This window comes from Oryctolagus cuniculus, chromosome 18, assembly GCF_051225735.1.
Source record: "Oryctolagus cuniculus isolate XC-2025 breed Fujian yellow rabbit chromosome 18, ASM5122573v1, whole genome shotgun sequence".
In the NCBI taxonomy this organism is placed as follows: Eukaryota; Metazoa; Chordata; class Mammalia; order Lagomorpha; family Leporidae; genus Oryctolagus; species Oryctolagus cuniculus.
In genome coordinates, this window is record NC_142884.1 from 4,899,102 (window position 1) to 4,922,041 (window position 22,940).

General features: G+C 58.0%; 1 protein-coding gene and 1 long non-coding RNA gene across 8 annotated transcripts in view; one reads left to right on the plus strand and one right to left on the minus strand.

The window, feature by feature from the left end:
- Positions 1-1,034: 1,034 nt before the first annotated feature.
- On the plus strand, positions 1,035-22,091 carry NLRP12 (NLR family pyrin domain containing 12). Of its 2 annotated transcripts, XM_070061849.2 has the most exons (10): positions 1,035-2,010; positions 3,884-3,964; positions 9,042-10,740; positions 13,431-13,601; positions 16,488-16,658; positions 17,333-17,503; positions 18,028-18,198; positions 18,699-18,869; positions 21,558-21,728; positions 21,954-22,091. In XM_070061849.2, exons 1-10 carry the CDS (start codon positions 1,722-1,724, stop codon positions 22,039-22,041), a joined length of 3,183 nt encoding a protein of 1,060 aa, XP_069917950.2. In that variant the 5' UTR covers positions 1,035-1,721; the 3' UTR covers positions 22,042-22,091. The 2 variants fall into 2 exon arrangements, with proteins under 2 accessions (XP_069917950.2, XP_089175859.1); XM_089319733.1 differs by lacking the exons at positions 16,488-16,658; positions 17,333-17,503; positions 18,028-18,198; ... (1 more) ...; positions 21,558-21,728; positions 21,954-22,091 and adding an exon at positions 14,136-14,717.
- The window catches only part of LOC149120726 (uncharacterized), a 33,385-nt gene continuing 16,491 nt past the window's right edge, over positions 6,047-22,940 (minus strand). For 3 of the 6 annotated variants that reach the window (XR_016225021.1, XR_016225025.1, XR_016225018.1), the window contains 2 exons: positions 22,024-22,113; positions 6,047-6,427 (listed from right to left, as the gene is read on the minus strand). This is a non-coding gene — a long non-coding RNA (uncharacterized LOC149120726). Of the gene's footprint in view, positions 6,428-15,526; positions 15,654-17,749; positions 17,964-22,023; positions 22,114-22,940 lie in introns of all 6 variants that reach the window. The other 3 variants (XR_016225022.1, XR_016225019.1, XR_016225020.1) reach the window with 2 other exon arrangements.

Here is a 22,940-nt window from a genome sequence, read left to right on the forward strand (position 1 = left end):
GTCACCTTTCCTGCCTGACAAGACACCTGGAACTTTAGGTATTCCCCTGCTACCTGCTGATTGGCTGTTGCTAGGGGAGTTTATCACAAGGGGAGTCCAGTTATTTGTTTTTAGGAGCTTCTTGCTCAGGGTTCAGGGTCCGGTCAGGCCCGAGTTACAAGATGAAGGCCTAATCTAAAATAGTTGCACCTTGATCCAGGCTCAGGTCTCTCAGAGCCAGGGCTTCTTCCGGGTCTCCCACACGGGTGCAGGGCCCAAGCACTTGGGCCATCCTCCACTGCCTTCCCAGGACAGCAGCAGGGAGCTGGACCAGAAATGGAGCAGCCAGGACTTGAACTGGTGCCCACATGAGATGCCAGCACCGCAGGTGGCGGCTTTACCCACTGTGCCACAGCACTGGCCCCAAACCAAGGCTCTTGAGATGGGAACTCTCCCCAGGGTTGCCTGGGGGAGCCGGGGGGGGTTATGGTAGAAGGAGCCGTGATGCTGGGAGCAGAGGTCAGGGGCACGTGAGGGCCTCAGTCCAAGGGACAAGAGAAGCATCGAGAACCCGGGAGAGGCAAGGATATGAATTCTTACTCAGAGTCTCCAAAAGGAACATGGCCTCCTGGCACCCAGAGTTCAGCTCCATTTAGAATCTGTGGCCTCTCACACTGTGAAAGAAGAAATGGGCAAAGCAGGGGCCGGTGCTGTGGTGCAGTGGTTAAACCTGCTACCTGCGACACCAGCATCCCAGGTGGGCACCCGTTCCAGTCCCGGCTGCTCCACTTCTGATCCAGCTCCCTGCTAACATGCCTGGGAAAGCAGCAGCAGATGGCCCAAGTGCTTGGGCCCCTGCTACCCAGGTAGGAGATCCGGATGGAGTTCCAGGCTCCTGGCTTCTGCTGGCCCAGCCCCGGCCGTTCTGTCCCCCTGGAGAGTGAAACAGCGGATGGAAGATCTCTCTTTGCGTCTGTCTCTCCCTCTTCTCTAATTCTGACTTTCAAATAAATAAATAAATAAATAAATCTTTTTTTAAAATGCTAGCTGTACACAGGAATAGGAGCCACGTTATCTCAGTGGGAGGATGTGGTATACGTACCGCAGTGCTGAGAGGAGATGAGCCATGTGAAATAAGCCAGACACAGAAGACAGAGCACGGTGAGGTGCCAGCTACGTGACCAGGCGTGCATAGCAGAGTGTGGAGGCACCTGCCTCCAAAGCAGTGGATGTCATAACGACACAGCAGGAGTCTCAGAGACCCGCACACAGCACCCTGTCCACACTTCACAACACCGTATTATGCACTTGAACATTGTTCCGGGGGCGCTGGCGTGGTGGCGCAGTGGATTAAGCCACCACCTGCAACACCGGCATCCCATGTCGGCACCTGCTGGAATCCTGGCTGCTCCACTTCCGGTCCGGGGCACAGGAGGCTGAGAGGAGAGTGAGTGAAGGGAGACGAGGCGGGCTGCTCCTGCTGCTCCCTGGAGGAGGCACCGCGGCTGCTGGGATGACGTGACCTGCCCCAGCAGTTCCTAGGGGACCGAGGAAAAGGAGGAAGGAGAGACACAGACAGAGTTTGTGCAGGAGCTCGGGGAGGAGAGCGGAAGTGAAAGTCTTTTGTGCAAGTCGGACGGCATCCAGGTTTCCTAATCTTCCCAGCTTCCTCTTCTTCAAAGCAGCCCCACCGGCGGGCAGGGCAGGGAAGTCTTTTCCTCTGCCCGTGCCCATGCGCCCCCATGCTGCCCGCCAAGCTCGGGGGCGGCCTCTGCCGCCTGTCCGCCTACTTGGAAGAACTGGAAGCTGTGGACCTGAAGAAGTTCAAGTTGTACCTGGGGACGGCAGCGGAGCTGGGGGAAGACAGGATCCCCTGGGGACGGATGGAGACGGCCGGGCCCCTGGACGTGGCGCAGCTCCTGGTGGCCCACTGTGGGCCAGAGCGGGCCTGGCAGCTGGCTCTCCGCGTCTTTGAGCGGATGCACAGGAGGGACCTGTGGGAGAGAGGACAGAGAGAGCACCCGGCCGGGGGTAAGGAGGTGGCAGGGAGGAGTCGGCCCTGGAACCCACAGTCCCCCACTCTGCCGTGGGGACCCCTGAGCCCGCGAGGCCCGCGGTGGTGGCTTCGTGCCGGGGTCTAAGATGGTGGGGAGATCGGAGGAAAGAGCAGGTTCTCCTCCTACCAGCCAGGTGACCCAACGCAGCTCTGATGGCGTCTGCCTGGAGGTGGCGCCAGCAGCCCCAGGAAAGCTGAGTGCCCAAGACTGCCCCCTCCCCACTTCAGAGCCAGTCACAAACCCCAGGGGGGTTTCTGCTGGGCTTCTGACCCACCACCCACAGCCCCCTCCTCAGCCCAAGATCACCTGTGAGAGCTGCTCATGAAACCCAGGCCACACCTACACTCACTGGCTTATGGCGCGGGCGTCACAAGGAGATGGACCCGGCCAGGTGTGGGACAAGGCATGGAGGTGCCACGCCCGCTCGGGGCACTGCCTTCCAGGAACCCCCAACGTGCTCCTGTCCAGAAGCTCCTGGAACCCCATCCTTGGGGGCTTCCGGGTTGACCCCATCGCCTAGGCCTGGTTGGCTGAGCCCACGCCCCCCCACTCCCACCCCCCACATGGGAACGCTTGGCTCAGTGTCCACCCAATCGCAGCTTCCCACCAACGCAGACCCTGGGAGGCACTGAAGAGGGCTCAAGTGCTAGGATTTCTGACACCCACATGGGAGACCGAGTTCCTGGCTCCTGGCTTTGGCCTTGGCCCGGCTCTGGCTATCTTGGGTATTTTGGGAGGGAAGCAGCAGATGGGAGCCCTCTCTCCCTCTACCTTTGTTCTTTTTTTTTTTTTTTTTTTTTTTTTTTTTTTTTGACAGGCAGAGTGGACAGTGAGAGAGAGAGACAGAGAGAAAGGTCTTCCTTTGCCGTTGGTTCACCCTCCAATGGCCGCCGTGGCCGGCGCGCTGTGGCCGGCGCACCACGCTGATCCGATGGCAGGAGCCAGGTGCTTCTTCTGGTCTCCCATGGGATGCAGGGCCCAAGCACTTGGGCCATCCTCCACTGCACTCCCCGGCCACAGCAGGCGGAGGATTAGCCTAGTGAGCTGCGGCGGCGCCAGCGTCTACCTTTGTTCTTTTAAATAAACAATGGCCTCCAGGCTGGGGGTGAGGGGTGTGGAGGTCCCCACCCTCTAATCTCTCTGGAGCAGCCCCTCCCTGAAACTCCCTCGGGCTGCCCTGCCCGTCCACTCATTCCAATACAAAAATACAAAAAGCCACCTCCCAGGAAGATTCCGAGGATTCCAGGAGACAGGAGGCAGACAAGATGCTACCATGTTTGGCGCAGTGTCACTGCGGGATGCTGGTGGTCACGACTCAGCCAAGGGAGGGCGGGACCCAGGCTGACGGAGGGGACTGACTGGAGGAATGGCGATGCCAATCACCATGAGCGGGACCTGGAGGGAGCACAGGCCCCAGGGAACAGGGAGGACCCCAGTTTGCAACAGTGTGAGGTGATGGGAACCGGCTGGGGAGATATGCAGGGACTGATTTATTTATTGGGAAGGCAGAGTGACGGGAGTGGGGGGTGAGAGAGAGAGAATCTTCCATCCTCTGCTTCACCCCTCAAGTGCCCAGCTGGGGTTGAGCCAGGTCCTGGGGTTGAACCAGGACCTGCATCCAGGTCTCCCACGTGGGTGGCCGGGGTCCAAGCACTTGTGCCGTCATCTGCTGCCTTCCAGGTGCATTAGCAGGGAGCTGGGGTCGGAAGCAGAGCTGGGGTTCCATCCCAGGCACTCCACTATGGGATGCGGGCGTCCCAAGAGGCAGCTCCACCCACTGAGCCCCAACACCCGCCCTGCAGCTGGCCGTCTTGAGCGCCAGCTGATCTCCCCAGAGTCTCTTCCAGATGCTGCGCCTGGCGGCCCGTCTTCACTGGGGAGCCACCCAGCACGCCTTCTGGAGGTATCTCCCGATGCTCCAAAGCCAGGTGAGCCCTGCGCCACGGTCCTGTCAGAAGGGGTGGGGCTGCGTGTGACACACAGCCGGGGAGGGGCGGGGCGGGTCCAGCAAAGGGGAAACTGATTCAATCCAGGTCTCTCACGTAGGTGGCCACAGCCAAGGACTTGGGGCATCTTCCACTACTTTCCCAGGCACATTAGCAGGCAGCTGGATCAGAAGTGGAGCAGCCGGGACTTGAACTGGTGCCCATATGGGATGCCAGCATCACAGGCAGCGGGTTAACCTGCTACCCCACAGCACTGCACCAGAAGCCCTGTATCTTGTACTTACAGGAAGTTGTGTTTCAAATTCTGATTTGTTTTTAAAGATTTACTGATTCATTTGAAAGGCAGAGTTACAGAGAGGAGAGGCAGAGAGAGAGAGGTCTTCCATCCACTGGTTCATTCCCCAAGTGGCCACATGGCCAGAGCTATGCTGATCTGAAGCCAGGAGCTGGGAGCTTCTTCCTGGTTTCCCACACAGGTGCAAGGGCCCAAGCACTTGGACCATCTTCCACTGCTTTCCCAGGCATAGCAGAGAGCTGGATCAGAAGTGGAGCAGCCGAGACTTGAACCGGTGCCCATATGGGATACTGGCACTGCAGGCAGTGGCTTTACCTGCTACACTACAGCGCCGGCCCCTCAAATTCTGTTTCTATTGGAGGTACCTGGTCCATACCTAGCATTTCATCAAAATGAGGATAAAGACGTAGACCCACACACCCAGGTTTTCCGATACTGGCTCGATGTTTATTTTTAGATTTGAAAGTCTGCTTCTTCAGTCCTCGCCAGCCGCAGGGCAGTGGGGGCCGCGGCAGGGCCCAGGTCTTCGGTGTGGAGACCGACGAGGGAGGGGGAGTCTCCTCTTTACCTCCTGCTGGCCAGGCAGCCCTGGACAAGTGCATTCTGGTTTGGAGCCTCTGTGTGCCCTCCCTCTAGGGCTCCTCTCTGACCCCACCCGCCCCCAGGAGATGCTGGGACTGAGAGAACAGGCCACAGGCATGGGCAGAGGCTTCGAGTACCCGGATGAAGAGCTAAGATTTTTGTCCAGGGCCGGCGCCATGGCTCACTTGGTTAATCCTCCACCGCTGGCTTCCCATGTGGGTGCCGGGTTCTAGTCCTGGTTGCCCCTCTTCCAGTCCAGCTCTCTGCTGTGGCCCGGGAGTGCAGTGGAGGATGGCCCAAGTGCTTGGGCCCTGTACCTACCCGCATGGGAGACCAGGAGGAGGCACCTGGCTCCTGGCTTCGGATTGGCGCAGCGCCGGCCATAGCGGCCATGTGGGGAGTGAACCAACGGAACAAAGACCTCTCTCTCTCTGTCTAACTCTACCTGTCAAAAAAAAAAAAAAAAAAAAAAAAAAAAAGATTTTTGTCCAGAGGGCAGTGGGAGGGAATGAAGGTTTTGTTTTAAATTAAAAAAAAAAAAAAAAAAAAGCTGGTTTATTTTCACTTTACTTGAGAGAGAGCGCTTCCATTCCCTGGCTCACTCCCCGAACGCCTGCAAGTCAGGGCCAGGCCCCTGAAGCCAGGCCCAGGACTCCGGCTGGGTCTCCCGTAGGCGGCAGCAATGCAAAGCACAGTCAACATTGCTTTAAAAGAAAAACACTTATTTTTTCAAAAGGCAGAGTGAAAGGGGCTGGCGCTGTGGTGCAGTGGGTTAAGCTACCGCCTGCAGTGCTGACATCCCACGTGAGCCCCAGGTCAAGTCCCGGCTGCTCCACTTCCGATCCAGCTCTCTGCTATGGCCTGGGAAAGCAGTGGAAGATGGCCCCAGTACCTGGGGCCCTGCACCCGCGTGGGAGATGAGGATGAAGCTTCAGGCTCCTGGCTTTGGCTTGGGCCAGCCCCAGCTGTTCTAGCCACTGGGGAGTGAACCAGCGGATGGAAGACCTCTCTCTCTCTCTCTCTCTCTCTCTCTGTGTCTCTGTCTCTCTAACTCTGCCTTTCAAATAAATAAATAAATCTTAAAAAAAAAAAATGCCCACAGTGCGGTTACCAGAGACCTGCATTAGTAGGGAGCTGGACAGGGATGAAGGCTGCACAATGATCCATAACACCCTGTCCAAATCTAGAGGTTTTAATATTGCTTACAAATATACATTAAGGGATCTAAGAAAATAACTGTATCCATGAACATGTAACCCACAAACAACATGTGGTCTATGCACACCATGGAACATTTAGCTTTAAGAAGGAAAGAAACTCTGACACAGGCTACACATGGATGAAGCTAAGGACACAGAGTGCTACACGAAATAACCAAACTCAGAGGGACAAATAAGCGACTCTGTGTGTAGCAGGTGTCTGGAGCAGTCAGAGAGAAACAAAGTAAACCTGTGGCGCTGGGGGCGGGAGGGGGAGAGCTGGCACTCAGTGGCTGTGTGGTTTCTGCCTTGGACGACGAGAGTCTGGCGATGCGTGGTGGGAGCGTCTTCATGTCACGGGCTCGACACCTGAGGACAGCCACAGTGTGGAGTCTTAGGAAATTGATTTCACCACAATTGAATTGCCTACAACATTAAGACTCCTGCATCCCGCATCGGAGTGCAGTGCATGGGTTCACTTCTCACCTCCGGCTCAGGATTCCAGCTCCCTGCTAATGCACACCCCGGGAGGCGGGGGTGACGGCTCAAGTCCCTGGGTCCCTGCCACCCACGTGGGAGACCTGGAAGAAGCTCCTGGCTCCTGGCTTCCACTTGGCCCAGTCCCAGCTGTTGCAAACATTTGGGGACTGAACCAGTGAATATCTCTCTGATATTCTGCCTTTCAAATAAATAAATCTTTTTTTAAATTTTAAATATTTTTAAATTTAAAATTTTTTATTTTTAAATATTTTTATTTTAAATGTTTTTATTTTTAAATTTTAAATTTTTTAAATGTTAAATATTTTTTTAAATCTTTTATTTAATGAATATAAATTTCCAAAGTACGACTCATGGGTTACAATGGCTTCCCCCCCCATACCGTCCCTCCCACCCACAACCCTCCCCTTTCCCACTCCCTCTCCCCTTCCATTCACATCAAGATTCATTTTCGATTATCTTAATATACAGAAGATCAGCTTAGAATACCTTAAGTAAGGATTTCAATGTTAAATATTTTTAAAAAAAGATTTATTTATTTATTTATTTGCAAGTCAGAATTGTGCAGAGAGAGAGGTCCTCCATCCGCTGGTCCACTCCCCAATTGGCCGCAATAGCTGGAGCTGCGCCGATCCGAAGCCAGGAGCCAGGAGCTTCTTCCGGGTCTCCCACACAGGTGCAGGGCCCAAGGACTTGGGCCATCCTCCACTGCTTTCCCAGGCCATAGCAGAGAGTTGGTTGGAAGTGGAGCAGGCGGGTCTGGAACCAGCGCCCACATGGGATGCGGGCTCCTCAGGCCAGGGCATTAACCCACTGCACCACAGCGCCAGCCCCCAAATAAATAAATCTTTAAAGAAGTCTCAGGTTAAGATGCCTGCATCCCGTATCTGAGTGCCTGCGTTTGCCACCTGGCTCCGGCTCTGGATTCCAGCTTCCCGCTAACGCAGAGCTTGGGAGGCAGCAGTCATGGCTCAGGTGATTGGTGGGAGGCTTGGGCTGAGCCCCCGGTTCCCAGCCTCAGCCTAGTGCAGAGGGGAGCTCTCGCTGCACCTGTTCCCCTTATTTCTCTACATCTCAGATACATCATTTCCTGAAAAAGTGCTTCAACTGGTAAGCGTTGTTTAACGAATATTCTATCCCAGGTACAAGAGCACCTGCATTCGTTCCAAGAAAACCAGGATCAGACTCACAGCCCTTTTTGACCTTCTGTTGGGTTGGGCAGTTACGCCAGGCCTCTGGGGACATCCAGACGCAAAGGGATGCCTTTGTGTCCCAGCAGGGTCTCAGCACCTTGGCACTGTGGACATGGCCAGCCTGAGCCTGCTTGGTTCCCAGGAACCCTCTGTGGTGTAGGAGGTTGAGCAGCACCTCTGGCCTCTTGCCACTAGATGGCGGTAGCAACCTCCCCATAGTGTCAACCACACCCATCTCCAAACCTGTGCCCACTGTCCTCTGGTCCAAGCAGCCACCTGGCTAACGTGGTTCTAGATGGCGCATCGACGTCCCTCCCAAGGCCAGCGTCCCAGAGAGCGCAAGCAGAGGGTTCACCTCCAGGGCAGGTGGGTATCTGCCCGGTGTCAAAGGAGACACAGATGCCCGGGACCTTGCTTCTCCACTTCACCTCCAGATCACACAGCGACCTTGTGACAAATGCAGGCTGAGACTCGGCCCCCTCCCTGCTGCCTCACCCACTTCCAGTCCCAACAGCTACACAGTAGCTCCCCGGCTTCCCCAGGAAGGCACGGCTTCACAGGGAGGGCTGTGGGCCTGGGGCTCCCGGTAGACAACAGCGGCCAGGAGACCGCAAATAACTGTTGGGGCCAGGGTTATGGTGTAGTGGATAAAGCCGCTGCCTGTGGTACCGGCATCCCACGTGGGCACCGGTTCTAGTCCCGGCTGCTCCACTTCTGATCCAGCTCTCTGCTGTGGCCTAGGAAAGCAGTGGAGGATGGCCCAAGGCCTTGGGCCCCTGCACCCATGTGGGAGACCTGGAAGAAGCTCCTGGCTCCTGGCTTTGGATTGGTGCAGCTCCGGCCATTGTGGCCAATTGGGGAGTGAACCATCAGATGGAAGACCTTTCTCTTTCTGCCTCTCCTTCTCTCTTTAACTCTGACTTTCAAATAAATAAGTTTTTTAAAAAATAATTGCTTATTTGAAAGTCTGAGTTACAGAGAAAGGGGGAGACACACACACTGGGTGAGGGGCGCTTTTATCTGCGGGTTCACTCCTCAAATGGCCACAAGGGGCAGTGCTGGGCAAGACTGAAGCCAGGAGCTTCTTCAGGTCTCCCACGTGGGTCATCCTCCCCTGCTTTCCCAGGTGCATCAGCAGGGAGCTGGGTCAGAAGTGGGGCAATTGGGACTCGAACTGGCGCCCATGCAGGATGCTGGCGCTGCAGGTGCCACCGGCCCCTCACACTTTGACTCACGACCCCACTGAGTGCTGCCGACGCCTCTTTCACGTCTCCTCCGTCCCCGTCCCCCAGATCCCCGGGAGGCCTATCGGGATTACGTGCGCAGGAGATTCCGGCTGATGGAAGACCGCAACGCGCGGCTCGGGGAGTGCGTGAACCTCAGCCACCGCTACACCCGGCTCCTCCTGGTGAAGGAACACTCCAGCCCCTTGCGGGCCCAGCAGATGCTGCTGGACATGGGCCGGGGACACGCGAGGAGCGGGGGCTCCCAGGCCAGCCCCATCCGCGTGGAGATGCTCTTTGAGCCAGACGAGGAGCGGCCGGAGCCGCCGCGCACCGTGGTTCTGCAGGGGGCGGCGGGCATGGGGAAGTCCATGCTGGCCCACAAGGTGATGCTGGACTGGGCCGACGGGCGGCTCTTCCAGCACAGGTTTGATTTCCTCTTCTACGTCAACTGCAGGGAGATGAACCAGGCTGCCCCAGAGCAGAGCGCGCAAGACCTGCTGGCCAGCTGCTGGCCGGAGGCTGGCGCGCCCTTGCGGGAGCTGGCGCACCTCCGTGGGCGCCTCCTCCTGATCCTCGACGGCTTTGATGAGCTCAAGCCCTCCTTCCACGAGGCTCGGGGCCCCTGGTGCCGCTGCTGGGAGGAGAAGCGGCCCACGGAGCTCGTGCTCAGCAGCCTGATCCAGAAGAAGCTGCTGCCGGAGCTGTGCCTGCTCATCACCACCCGGCCCTCGGCACTGGAGAAGCTGCAGCGGCTGCTGGAGCACCCCAGGCACGTGGAGATCCTGGGCTTCCCGGAGGCGGAGAGGAAGGAGTACTTCCTCAGGTACTTCCAGGACGCCGCGCAGGCGGCCCAGGCCTTCGGCTTTGTGCGGGACAGCGAGCCACTCTTCACCATGTGCTTCGTGCCCATGGTGTGCTGGGTGCTTTGCACCTGCCTCAAGCAGCAGCTGGAGGGCGGGGGGCTTCTGGGACAGACGTCCAGGACCACCACGGCGGTGTACACGCTCTACCTGCTGAGCCTGCTGCAGCCCAAGCCGGGCACGCCGGCCCCGCGGCCCCCGCCCAACCAGAGGGGGCTCTGCTCTCTGGCGGCCGACGGCCTCTGGGCTCAGAAGGTGCTGTTTGAGGAGCGGGACCTGCAGCGACACGGCCTGGACGGGGCGGACGTCTCTGCCTTCCTCAACATGAACATCTTCCAGAGAGACATCAACTGTGAGAAGTTCTACAGCTTCATCCACCTGAGTTTCCAGGAGTTCTTCGCGGCCATGCACTACGCGTTGGAAGGCACCGAGGGCGGGGCCGGCCCGGACCAGAACCTGGCCCGGCTGCTGGCCGAATACGGGTTCTCGGAGAGGAGCTTCCTGGCCCTCACCGTCCACTTCCTGTTCGGACTCCTGAGCGAGGAGACGAGGAGCTACCTGGAGCGGACCCTGTGCTGGAAGGTCTCGCCCCAGGTCAAGGAGGCCTTGCTGCGGGCGATCCAGAGCAAAGCCCGGAGCGAGGGCTCCACCCTGCAGGCCGGCTCCCTGGAGGTCTTCAGCTGCCTGTACGAGATCCAGGAGGAGGAGTTCGTCCAGCAGGCCCTCAGCCACTTCCAGGTGGTCGTGGTTGGCCACATCGCCACTAAGATGGAGCACATGGTGTCCGCGTTTTGTGCCAAGCACTGCAGGAGCGCCGTGGTGCTGCACCTGCACGGGGCTGCCTACGGCATGGACGCGGACGACGGCACAGGATGGACCGGGGCCCAGACACCACTGGCAGAGCCGTAAGTACCGGCGGGGGCTGGCTGGGCGTGTTCATACTCCTAACCGTTGGTGTTTGATGGATGGGGGAGTGGGGGAGTGCCCTCCTCCAAGACACTTGGCAATGTCTAGAAAAACCTTGGGGGAGACGGGTGATGTCACTGACATGTAGTGGGTGGAAGCTGGAGATGTGGCCAAGCATAGCACAATACACAGGGCAGTCCCCTGCCACAGAGAATGATCAGGTCCCTAAATGCTAGTAGTGCCACAGGCGGGCACCCCGCTCTTCGACAACTTCGTCCATTGGGACGGAACTGAGTCTGTGTCAAGGAGACCTGGGTTGACCAGCACGCTTACCCGGGACTTCAGGTGAGGGTACCTCAAGCGCTGGTGCTTAGGTGCAACAGGCGCAGGCCCGGCTTGCAACACTGGAATCCCCTATGGGAGCACTCGCTGGAGTCTCGGCCACTCCACCTCCAATGCATGGGTGCCCAGTTTTTTGGACCAAAGTAAACTTCTAATTCTGTTTTCCACGCACTTTCTGAGGTACCCTCAGGTCTGTGGACCAGGCTCTCTTCTTAGACTGAAGATAGTGTAGCCCCATCCACCCCCCAGCCACTGCCAACACCCTGATGACGAGGGAGCTAGACCCTAAAGGAGTGAACAGGTAGCTGTCGGGCAAATCAAGGGTTAAGAGTTTCCACTGGAGGAGCAAACGGGGCAGTGTCACTGGAGTGACCTGGGGGTGATGGACAGCATCAGAGGTGGGGGTTGGGGAAGGGAGCTCGGAGGAAGTGACTTTGGGGCCAGGACTTTGGGATGGCTTGGGTTCCCTAAGAGGCGGTCTCGGGGAACGTGGGTGAGAGAGGAGTAGACACAGGAAGGGAACGCACCAGCACGCTGACTTCTCGTGCTCGGCGGCACGGGAGCGGAGGGGTTCCCACTGCAGCTCCACACGGGGCACGGGGCAGAACTGGGGAGGGGAGAGTGTCCACTGTCTGCCCACTCAGACAGAGCCTGACCTGGGAGAATTCAGAAAGCGGGGAGCGGCCTCGGAGCAGAGGGAACAGCCATGGTGAAGACCCTGGGGTGCGGGGAGCCGAGAGGTTGGTCAGCCAACAGCCCGCTCTGATCAAGGTTTGCTTCCAGCGATCCAGCTCACAACTCCAAATAGCAAGCGGGGTCGAGGCTGTGCTGGTGGACCCCTCCCGGACAGGCGATGCCATTGGTGTGTGCCAAGTGTTTCACACAGGGACCCTGAGGGATTCAACTTTAGGTTGAGTTTCCTTTGTCTGAAATGGCTCCTTCCAAAAGCTAACAGAAGAAATGCACATTTGGTCCCCTAAACCTTGGCCATACCCCAAGCTGTGGGGATGTAAGACCCATCTTTTTGAGTTTTTCCTTAAAAAAAAATTATTTATTTGAAAGGAAGAGGTGGGGGGGAGGGGTACAGATAGCGAGAGAGATCCTCCATCTGTGGGTTCACTCCCCAAATATCCACAATGACCTAGGCTGGGCCAGGCTGAAGCCAGGAGCCTAGAACTCCATCTGGGTCTCCCACGTAGGTGCAGGGGCCCAGGCACTGCAGGGAGCCTGAAGTGGTGCAGCAAGGACTTGAACCAGCATCCACACGGGATGCCGGTGTAGCTGGTGGCAGTTTTACCCTCTGCACTACAATGCCAGTCCTGGACACGTATTCTGCTATCATTTGGTCATTGACCCTGGTTCCTATCACACAGCTCCTGATGTCCAGGAGCTCCCTGGGTACCAGGGGCCTCCTGGTTGGGGGTCGGTGCCAGAGTAACCAAGCCAGGACAAGATGCCGGGAGCTCACCAGCGTGCAAAGACGTCTGGGGCTTGAGTCAATGTCAACCCTGCCTGTGTAGTGAGGCCTTGATACAGACCCCAGGGAGCTGAGTTGGGAGCTCCTGGGTTGGTTCACAGAGAGGCCGTGGAGGCTGCACACCTCTCCCACTCCCCGTGTCCCTCCCACGGCTGCCAGCTCCTTTATAACAAACCAGTAATGTGTGCAGGTGAAGCCCCCACTTGGGACACCACATCCCACAGGGGAGTGCCTACTTCAAGTCCCAGGCACTCTGCTTCTGAACCAGCTCCCTGCTAATGCACCTGGGAAAGCAGAAAATGGTAGTTGAGGTACTTGAGTCCCTGTCTGCCCATGTCAGAGACCCGGACAGAGTTCAGGACTCCTGGCCTCAACCTGGCCCAGTCCTGGCATTTGGGGAGTGACCCAGCAGCTGCAAGACCTCTTTCTTTTCCCACATCGCTCTGCCTTTCAAATAAATAAACCTTATTAAAAATGCAGAACCCGGTCCTATTGTAGACCTACTAAATCAAAATCTGCATTTTTCTTTAATGTGGGGAGATTGCCATGCATATTAAAATCCTGGCCAAGCACACACCTGCTGCATTTGCCTTATCCAGAGCCTGTGGCAGACATCACTAGTTGATTCCAGCACCCAGCCCTCAGGAGCCCACGTGTGGCCTCCATCTTTTTTCTAAGCCACGGCCACCAACCCATCAGCGTGTGGCTGTGAAGGAAGCCGGTTTCTGTCTCTGATCCAAGCCCGGGTGGCCCCCTCACTGGCTACGGGATCAGTGAATTAAACTGAAGGCGGTACAGTGCTTCTTACGCCATGAAATCATTCCGTGGCAAGCAGCAGAACGAGACCCGGCCTCTCCTTCCCTCACGCAGAGCCGAGAGGAGCATCCTGCCCGACGCCTACAGCCAGCACCTGGCCGCAGCCCTGTGCTGCTGTCCTGACCTGGTGGAGCTGGCCCTGTACCGCAACGCCCTGGGAAGCCGCGGGCTGCGGCTGCTCTGCCAGGGCCTCCGACACCCCGGCTGCAGACTCCAGAACCTGAGGTGAGTCCCTTGTGGTCCTGCCACTGCCGTGCCAGGGCTCCGGGGGCCAGATTGGCTGCAGCCGAGGGTGGCGGCCGTGGAGGCTTTGGCCTCAGGCCTGATGTCCTCCCTGCCCTCGTGACCTCGTCGTATCTTAATGACCACACTAAAGAGCGCATCTCCGTGGACCACACATCAGACATCAGCATCTCCCGCTTTCCTTATGTTTTAAAAAATGTATTTGAAAGGCAGAATGGCAGAGATTTTCCATCTGCTGGCTCACTCACTCTCCAAATGGCTGCAACAGCCAGGGTTCGGCCAGGCTGAAGCCAGGAGCCAGGAGCTCCATCCTAGTCTCCCACGTGGGTGCAGGGACCCGAGCACTCGGGCCGTCTGCTGTTGCTGTCCCAGGTGCATTAGCAGGGAGCTGGATGGGAAGCAGAGAGCTGCTGGGAGGGGAACCGAACTCCAGTATGGAATAAGGGTGCCTCTAGTGGTGGCTTAGCTCACTGCACCACACCACCCTCCTGTCACTTCCCTTATTCCTCTCTCCAGTCCAGTCTCCTGCCACCTGACCGCTACCAGATTCCAGAAGTCGTACATCTGCCCAGGGCCTTCCTTTTTCCCATCAACGCTTGCTAGTGTCACGTTCAAAACACTCTGCAGCACGGGGCAAGTCAAGGGGACACGGACCCCACCTCAAGGTAGGGTCTTCAAGGTACGTGCAGCTGCGGTTCTGAGCCACTGCAGCCCCGAGAGGCGGTGGCCTCCTCTGTAATCTGGAGTTGGGGGTAGCATCGGGCCTGGCAGTTAGGGTGCCCCCAATCCACACAATAGTGTTCGGGTTCACCCTCACTTCCGGCTTCCTGCAAATGCTCACCCTGGGGGCCGGCGCTGTGGCGTAGCAGGTAAAGCCGTCATCTGCAGTGCCGGCATCCCATATGGGTGCTGGTTCTAGTCCCAGCTGCTCCACTTCTGATCCAGCCCTCTGCTGTGGCCTGGGAAAGCAGCAGAAGATGGCCCAAGTCCTGGGGCCCCTGTACCAGGTGGGAGACTGGGAAGAAGCTCCTGGCTTCAGATCGGCGCAGTTCCAGCCATTGCGGCCACTTTGGGAGTGAACGAGCAGATACTCTCTCTGTAACCCTTTCAAATAAATAAATAAATCTTAAAAAAAAAGTTCACCCTGGGGGCCAGCACCATGACATAGTAGGCTAAGCCTCCGCCTGTGCTGCCAGCATCTCATATGGGTGCTGGTTCTAGTCCCAGCTGTTCCTTTTCCAATCCTGCTCTCTGCTGAGGCCTGGGAAAGCAGTGGAAGACAGCCCAAGTCCTTGGGCCCCAGCACCCACGTTGGAGACCCAGAAGAAGCTCCTGGCTCCTGGCTTCAGGTCGGCTCAGCTCCAGCCGTTGCGGCCATCTGGGGAGTGAACCAGCGGATGGAAGACCTCTCTCTCGCGCTGCCTCTCCCTGTCTCCCAGCATCTGATGGCAGTGTAAGAGTCCGTGTTTTTCCATGGATGAATGGACAGGCAAAACACATCACACACAGGCAGTGGAACATTATCCAGCCTTAAAAACGAAGGGAACCCTGACCCACGCCACGACACAGATGAGCCTTGAGGACATGGTGCTAGGCAAAATAAGCCAGTCACAAAAGGACAAAAGTTACAGGAGCCCACTCCAGGCGGAACCCAGGGTGATCTAAGTCACAGAGACAGGAGAGCGGTGGTTGCCGGGACGGACCGGGGTACGAGGGGCTGCGGTGTTCTTCATGGGCTTAGGGTCTCAGTTTGTAATGGAGATCGACTGCACGCGCCACACTGACACGACCCAGCCCCACACTAAAACGGCTGAAGTGACTTCCTGCTGTCCGTATTCTACCAGATTACAAACGAAAACTAGAACGGGCACTGGATGTGCAGACGCCCGCGTCCCCCCTCGCAGTACCTGGTTTCACTCCTTGCTCCTCTGCGTCTGATGCTGCTCCCTGCTAAGGAGCACCTTGGAAAGCAGCAGGCAAGGGCCCGGGTGCTTGGGTCCTTGCCACTTGTGGGAGACTGGAGTGAGTCCCTGGCTGGAGGCAAAGATGCGTTGTTTTGTCATCAAAGATAAAATTGTAGTATTTACCACCTACGGCACAGGGCTTTGAAATATGCACACACACACACTGCAGAACTACGCGAAGAATCCACACGTGCATTCCCACACAAACGCATCATTTTTGTGGTGTGGACATTCAGTGTCTACCCTCAGCATTTTCCAAGAATCCACTATAGTGTTACCTCGTCGCTCTGTAAGAACTGGAGTACAATTCACACACCCGAAAAATCCGCCCGCCCCCGTTACAGCGTGCAGTTCTAGGGCTTTCTGTAGTGTCCTGTGATGGCACAGAGCGCGCCACTGGCCAATTCCAGAATTCATTCTTCTGGAAGGAATCCCTGCCCCCACCAGTCCCTGGCAAAGCTAACCTCCTGCCTTTCATTAAAAAAGAAAAAAAAAATTGTTCGAAAGGCAGTGTTACAGAGAGAGGGAAAGACAGACAGATGCACACACAGAATCTTCCACCTGCTGGTTCAATATCCAAATGCCTGTCACAGCTGGGGCTGGGCCCGGCGGAAGCCAGGAGCTCCATTGGGGTCTCCCACGTGGCTGTGAGGTCCACGCACTTGGGCCATGTTCCCCTGCTTTTTCCCAGACCATCAGCAGGGAGCTAGATGGGAAGAGAGAGGGGCAGCCGGGACTCAAACCATCGCCCACACGGGGTGCCGGTGCCGCAGGTGATGGTCTAACCCGCTGGACCCACGTTCTTTCCTGTATTTTAGAGGAGGAGAGAAGTGTTCCTCAAGAGGGAGGGGAGGGAGGAGGTGAGGGACAGCATCCACAGCTCCCATCTCTTCTCCCCCTGCAGGCTGAAGAGGTGCCGCATCCCCAGCTCCGCCTGCGGGGACCTCGCCACCGCTCTCACGGCCAACCGTCACTTACTACGGCTGGATCTCAGCGGCAACAGCCTGGGGCTTCCGGGCATGGAACTGCTCTGTGAGGGGCTGCGGCAACCCCGGTGCAGGCTGCAGATGGTCCAGTGAGTCCCCGCCGGGCAGAGTCAGCCCTCCCTCCCTGCAGGCTTTACCTCCCGGGGCTGACGGGACCCTCCATCTCCACATCAGGCTCCCCTCAGCCCATGACTGTAGACCCCTGCCCTAGATCCGGTGCTTTGCGGGGGCCACCTTCCGACCTCCTTGGACCCTGCCCATTTCCACAGGGTGACAAGTCCCTGAGGCCACAGGCTACCCCAAAAGCTTATTTGAAAGGCAGAAAAACAAAGAGACAGATTTTCCATTGGCTGGCACACCACTGCCACCAAAATGCCCAGAGCAGTCAGGGCTGGGCCAGACCGAAGCCAGGAACCTGGAGCTTCATCCTGCCTTCTCATACGGGTGGCAGGGCCCCAAGTCCTTGCGCCATCCCCTGGTCTCCCCCAGAGTGGGCAACAGCAGGAAGTTGGCATGCAGAACACAGGACTTGAACCTGCGGACTCTGAACCAGGATGCAGGCATCCCAAGCAGTGTTCTAACCACCCACCCATAGCACCTCACGTAGGGGTCTCCAGTGTCTGGAAGAAGCCCCGGTGCTCATCCGCCGTGGTTACTGGGGGTCGGCTGTGTGTCAGGTTCCTGTTCAGCCCCCAGGCCAGGGCAGGAGCAGCCAGGCGGCAGAGAGCACGAGCGGCCTCTCTAACACCCCTTTCCTCCCGAGGTTGAGGAAGTGCCTGCTGGACGAGGGGGCCTGCCGGGAACTGGCCTCCGTGCTCTGCACCAACCCACACCTGGCAGAGCTGGACCTGACAGGGAACGCCCTGGAGGACGCGGGCGTGGGGCGGCTGTGTCAGGGTCTGCGGCACCCAGGCTGCAGGCTCCGGACCTTGTGGTGAGTCCGGCCCCGGGGCTGTGACAGGCAGGTCTCGTCCTGCCGAGTGAATGTGCAGAAGTGCACCTGCTGCGTGCGCTGCACACCAGAGTTCCCGGCAGGTCTCACGACAGCCGTCAGGTGGGAGACGGACCCATTTCAATGAACGATCTTAGGTGTATACCCGCCAGAATTACTAGGTCACCTGGCAGCTGTGTTTGTCAGTGTCTGAGGGGTGTACCGTAATCCGGGGGTCATGCTATTTACCATGCTGTGGTGCCTAAGTATTCCAGTCTCTGGCCATGTCCTCACGGGCACCTGTTGTAGTCTGTGTTCTTGCAGTTGTTTGTGGCTACCCTACGGGGGGCGGGGCGGCCTCCCCTTGAGCTTGGAGATCTTCTCACGGGTACGTTTGTGCGTCTGCTTTGGCGAGACGTCTCCCCAGGCCCTGTGCCCGTCTTCAGTGGGTTGTTTGCACACTCTGGAGGGTGGAGGTCAGGGTGTACATGGTTGGCCCCTGCACAGAAGCCGTCCCCTCTGTGCAGGCTGAAGATCTGCCGGCTCACTGGGGCGGCCTGCGGAGAGCTGGCCGCCACCCTCCCTGTGAACCAGAGCCTGGTGGAGCTGGACCTGAGTCTGAACGACCTTGGGGACCCCGGGGCGCTGCTGCTGTGCGAGGGGCTCAGGCACCCGTCGTGCAGACTCCACACCCTCCGGTGAGTGCGGATCCCGTGTGGGCTGGGGGAGGCCAGGCGGAAGCTGGAGTCAGGAGCAGAGGCGGGCCTCGAACCCTGGCGCTTGACGTGTAAGCCGTGGATGCCTCGGGCAGCGTCTTAACCACTGTGCCACGTCCCCGCTCGCTCCCCATGAACTCTGCCTCCACCAGCTTCCTTCCGGAGACTTCTCTGCCACAGGCCCTGCCTGTTGCTGGCATCTGGGCAGTGACCCAGCAGGTGCAAGATCTCTGTCTCTCTCTAACTCTGACCTTCCATAATCTCTTACAAATTTTTTCAGTAAAGAAGTTTCACTGAAGCCACACAGCACTCCAGGGGGAGCCGAGGGCTCAGTGCCTAGCTAATACTTTTTCTTCTTCTAATCGCTTCCTTCTTTCTGCCCCTCGTTCCTGCCTGCTTCTGTCCTGCCCCCTGCCCCCAACCCCCTGCCCGCTGTCCGCGGAGAGGTGGCGGGCCTCAGCACGGGCGGCCTGTCGTTCCAGGCTAGGCATCTGCCGGCTGGGCTCCCCTGCCTGCGGGGGCCTCTCCACCGTGCTCCAGGCCAACCCCCACCTGCGGGAGCTGGATCTAAGCTTCAACGACCTGGGAGACCCTGGCGTGTGGCTGCTGGGGGAGGGGCTGCGACACCCCACGTGCAGACTGCAGAAACTGTGGTGAGTGCACGGGCGACCGGTGGGGACCGCCTGCTCCCCGCACCCCCCTTGCCTTACAAGGCGCAGGAGAGAGACAGTGCCCTGAGCATGAGAGTGTGCGCTCGGCGGGAAGCAGGTGCAGCCTTGCCCCTAGCAAAACCTCACTTCTTCCCCTGGTGTTTATACTCGGGCAGGTTCATGGCTTCTCCGTGAAAGCTTCAACCCCGGGCCTCTGTAAATTACAATCTAATGTCACTGACGACTTTTCACCTCCCTCTCGCCCAGCCCAGCCTGATCAGACATCCTGTCTTCAGAGACAGAGAGAGAGAGTGCACACTTCCACGCACTGGTTCACTCCCCAGATGGCCACAACAACCAGGGCTGGGCCAGGCCGAAGTCAGGGGCCAGGAGCTTCTTCTGGGTCTCCCCCATGGGCGCAGGGGCCCAAGCACTCGGGACATCCTCCACCGCCTTCCCAGGCACATCAGCAGGGAGCTGCATTGGAAGCAGAGCGTCCAGGTCTCGAACCAGCACTGACACGGGATGCTGGTGTCACAGGCGGCAGTGTAACCCCCTGTGCCACAACACCCGCCCCTCTCTTTCTGTCTATGGCCTCTTCCTCTCCATGTGTGTCTTGCTTGCCTGGGGCTTTGGGTACTGAAGAGTTAGGATGAGGGCTTAGAGATAAGCCTACTGCTTTCCTTGGAGCTGCTGGGTCGCTCTGGGATCTCTAGTGGGGATCCAGGCCGAGGTCCCCCCAGGAGGTGGCTCCAGTGCCCAGCCCCTCGATGTGGGTAACTTGGTGGCACAGCTCCCTCCCCAGCTCTCACCAGTCTCCTACTCATCCATGGCACCTGGGAGGTGGGGGCTCTGTCCCCAAAGCCCCCTCCCCACCAAGTCCTGAATTTTCTTCCTCCTTTCAGAAGCTGGTGTCTACTGCCTTGGGACCTCAGCCTAATTAAAATTAACATCTTGGGGCCGGCGTTGTGGTGCAGTGGGTTAAGCAACCATCTGGGATGCCACTTCCCATATGGGCGTTGGTTCAAGTCCCTGCTGCTCTACGTTGTTGTATCCGGCTCCCTGCTAATCCGCCTGGGAAAGCAGCAGAGGTGGCCCAAGTGCTTGGGCCCCTGCACTCACATGGGAGACCTGGATGAAGCTCTTGGCTTCAGCCTGGCCCAGCCCTGGCCTTTGGAGCCGTTGGGGAGGGAACCAGGGGTCAGAAGATCTGATTCTGCCTTTCAAACGAATATTTTAAAAATAAAAATTAAATTAAAAGCCTTTCTCTTAAAACCCCAGATTGAACTTAAAGTCTTGGGTGGGGCTCGCGCTGTGGTACAGGGTGAGCCGCTGGCTGCAACGCACATAGCCCACCTGAACACCAGTCTGAGACTGACTGCTTCCTGATGCACCTGCCAGTACTTGGGCCCCTCCCGCCCACACAAGGGACCAGATGGAGCTCCTGGCTCCTGGCTTCAGCCTGAGCCTTGGGTGCTGTGCCCTCCGGGGAGTGAACCAACAGATGAAAGGTCTCTGCCACTCTGCCTTTTTTTTTTTTTTTTAAGGAACATTTATTGACCTGTTTCACCCAAAGGGACAAGCTCCAGGCACAGCATGGTCTAGGCATTTGGATTGTTGTATTTTTTAAAATTTATTTTATTTGAAAGGCAGAGAGACTTTCTACCCACTGGTTCACTCCCCAACTGCCTGCAACAGCCAGGACTGGGCCAAGCCAAAGCCAGGAGCCAGGAACTCCATCCCAGTCTCCCGCACTTGAGTCACCAGTGGCTGCCTCCCAGGGTGCATAGCAGCAGGGAGCTGGGGTAGGAAGTAGAACTCGGACTCGAACGTGGGATGCGGGCACCCCGAGGGGCGTCTTACCCGCAGCACCTAACGCTCACCCCGGAATCTCGACCTCCATTCCTTCCACTCCCGATGCTGCGTGGGCTCCGTCCTCAGGCGGCCCAGCCTTGCCTGGTGCCACAGTGCCCGGGGCTCTGCTCTTTCTAAACCAAGGCCCTCAGGGAAAGAAATCTCCAGTCAAAGCATGGTTTTGAATTCAGCCTGGTGCCCAACTGGAACCAGGCACGAGGGCTGCGGGCATGGAAAGCAGCGGACTTGGGCCTGGCACCTTGTCCGCCTCCACAGCCCGAGAGCAAAGCCAGCTCCTCCTAGACTGAGACTGGGTTTTGAACAAGAAATGGGGAGGTGAGGGCGGGGCGTGGCGGCGCGGTGAGCCGAGCCTGGCATCCCATGGCGGAGTGCTTACCCCGCTCCCTGCTGACGCAGCTGGGCGAGCAGCTACCTACGTGTGCCACCTACGTGTGGGAGACCTGATGGACACGCAGGCTCCTGGCCTCAGCACGGACCGACCCTGACCTTTTTTGGCCATGTTGGGGGGGCGGGAATGAACCAGCAGATGCAAGATCTTTCCCTCCCTCCCCCCCTCCCTCCCTCTCAAATACACAATTCCCAGAGGGGGAAATTTTCCTTGGCTACAAAGTCAAGGAGCGCACCCACCCTAGACCTTGCTGAAAACAGAGGACTAGCCTCTGCCTTCTGAAACGCCCCGATGCCAGCCCGGCAACGACCTCCGCTCCCACGCCTACGTGCTTTCTCCCCTAAAACCTTCTCCCTGGCCCCTCTGAAAGCGAGGCTTTGGCAGGAGCCCCACCCGCTGTAGCCGCCACCGCTCCTTGTCACCAACAGGCTGGACAGCTGCAGCCTCACGGCCAAGGCGTGCGAGGACCTCTCCTGCACCCTGGCGACCAGCCAGACCCTGACGGAGCTCTACCTGACCAACAACGCCCTGGGGAACACGGGGGTCCTGCTGCTGTGCAGGCGGCTCAGGCACTCCAGCTGCAAGCTCCGGGTCCTCTGGTGAGCCTGGCGCCTGTTCTCTGCAGGAGGCAGGGCGTGGGGCTGGGGCTCAGGGGCCGGGGGTAGGCGGGGACCCGCAGCCTGGAATCTGGGACCCTCTCTGGCATCCACCTGTGTGTGATCACGTGGAATATGGGTGGGGCCATCACCCGGACCATCGCTTGAGCTCATCCACTGGATGCCACGCCCCGGGGTTCATGCTGTTTCCCACTCTTGTGTTCTCAGGCTGTTCGGAATGGACTTGAACAAGCTGACCCACAAAAGGCTGGCGGCGCTGCGCGCGACGAAGCCCTACCTGGATATCGGCTGCTGATGGACCCGGGACAGAGGCAGAGGGGGCCGAGCTGTCCATCACCCGACAGGACACTGCAGTCTCCTCCTCCCCCTAGACACAAACATTTTTTTAAATTAAAGAAAAAGTAGAGGGACGGGGCAGGTGGCATAGCACAGTGGGTCACCTGCTTGGGTCACCTGCATCCCATACAGGAATGCGGGTCGACTCCATACCTGCTAATTCACCCAGGAGACAGTGGCTGTTGGCCCAAGCACATGTGGAGTCCTGATGGAGTTCCTGGCCCAGCCCCAGCCTTTGCAGCCATTTGGGGGAGGGAACTAGTGGATGGAAGCCTCGAACTCTGCATTTCAAATAAAAGCTCCCTAGCGCAGAGCCTGGCAGAGTGGTGATGGCGCAAACTTGGGTCCCTGCCCCCCACATGGGACACCAGGATTGAGTTCTTGGCTCCCATCTTTCACCTGGCCAGCACTGGCTATTGTGAGCTGTGGGTGAATGAATCAGAGGATGAGTGATCATCCTCTCAAGAAATCTGGTTTTCAGAGCGGGGCAGGCATTGTGGTACGCTGGGCTGAGCCATCACATCACATCACATACTCACAACCCATTTCAAAGTCCCAGCTTTCCCCTCCTGGGCCAGCTCCCTGCTAGAGGGCCTGCTATGCAGGGGATGATGGCTCCACCCAGGTGGCAGAGCCCAGTGGAACTCCTGGCTATCAGCTTCAGCCTGGCTCAACCCTGGCTGTTGTGGGCATGGTGGGGAGTGAACCAGCGGATGGAGGTCCCTCCGTCCCCAGGTCTACCACTCTGAAGGCACAGTCCCTCTCTTCTTTCACCATAGCAGTGCTATTTTCATTACCCGGGATTTGAAACCCAGTCTCGGCGACCGGAGGGAGATGGACCCAGCAGGAACGCCAAGG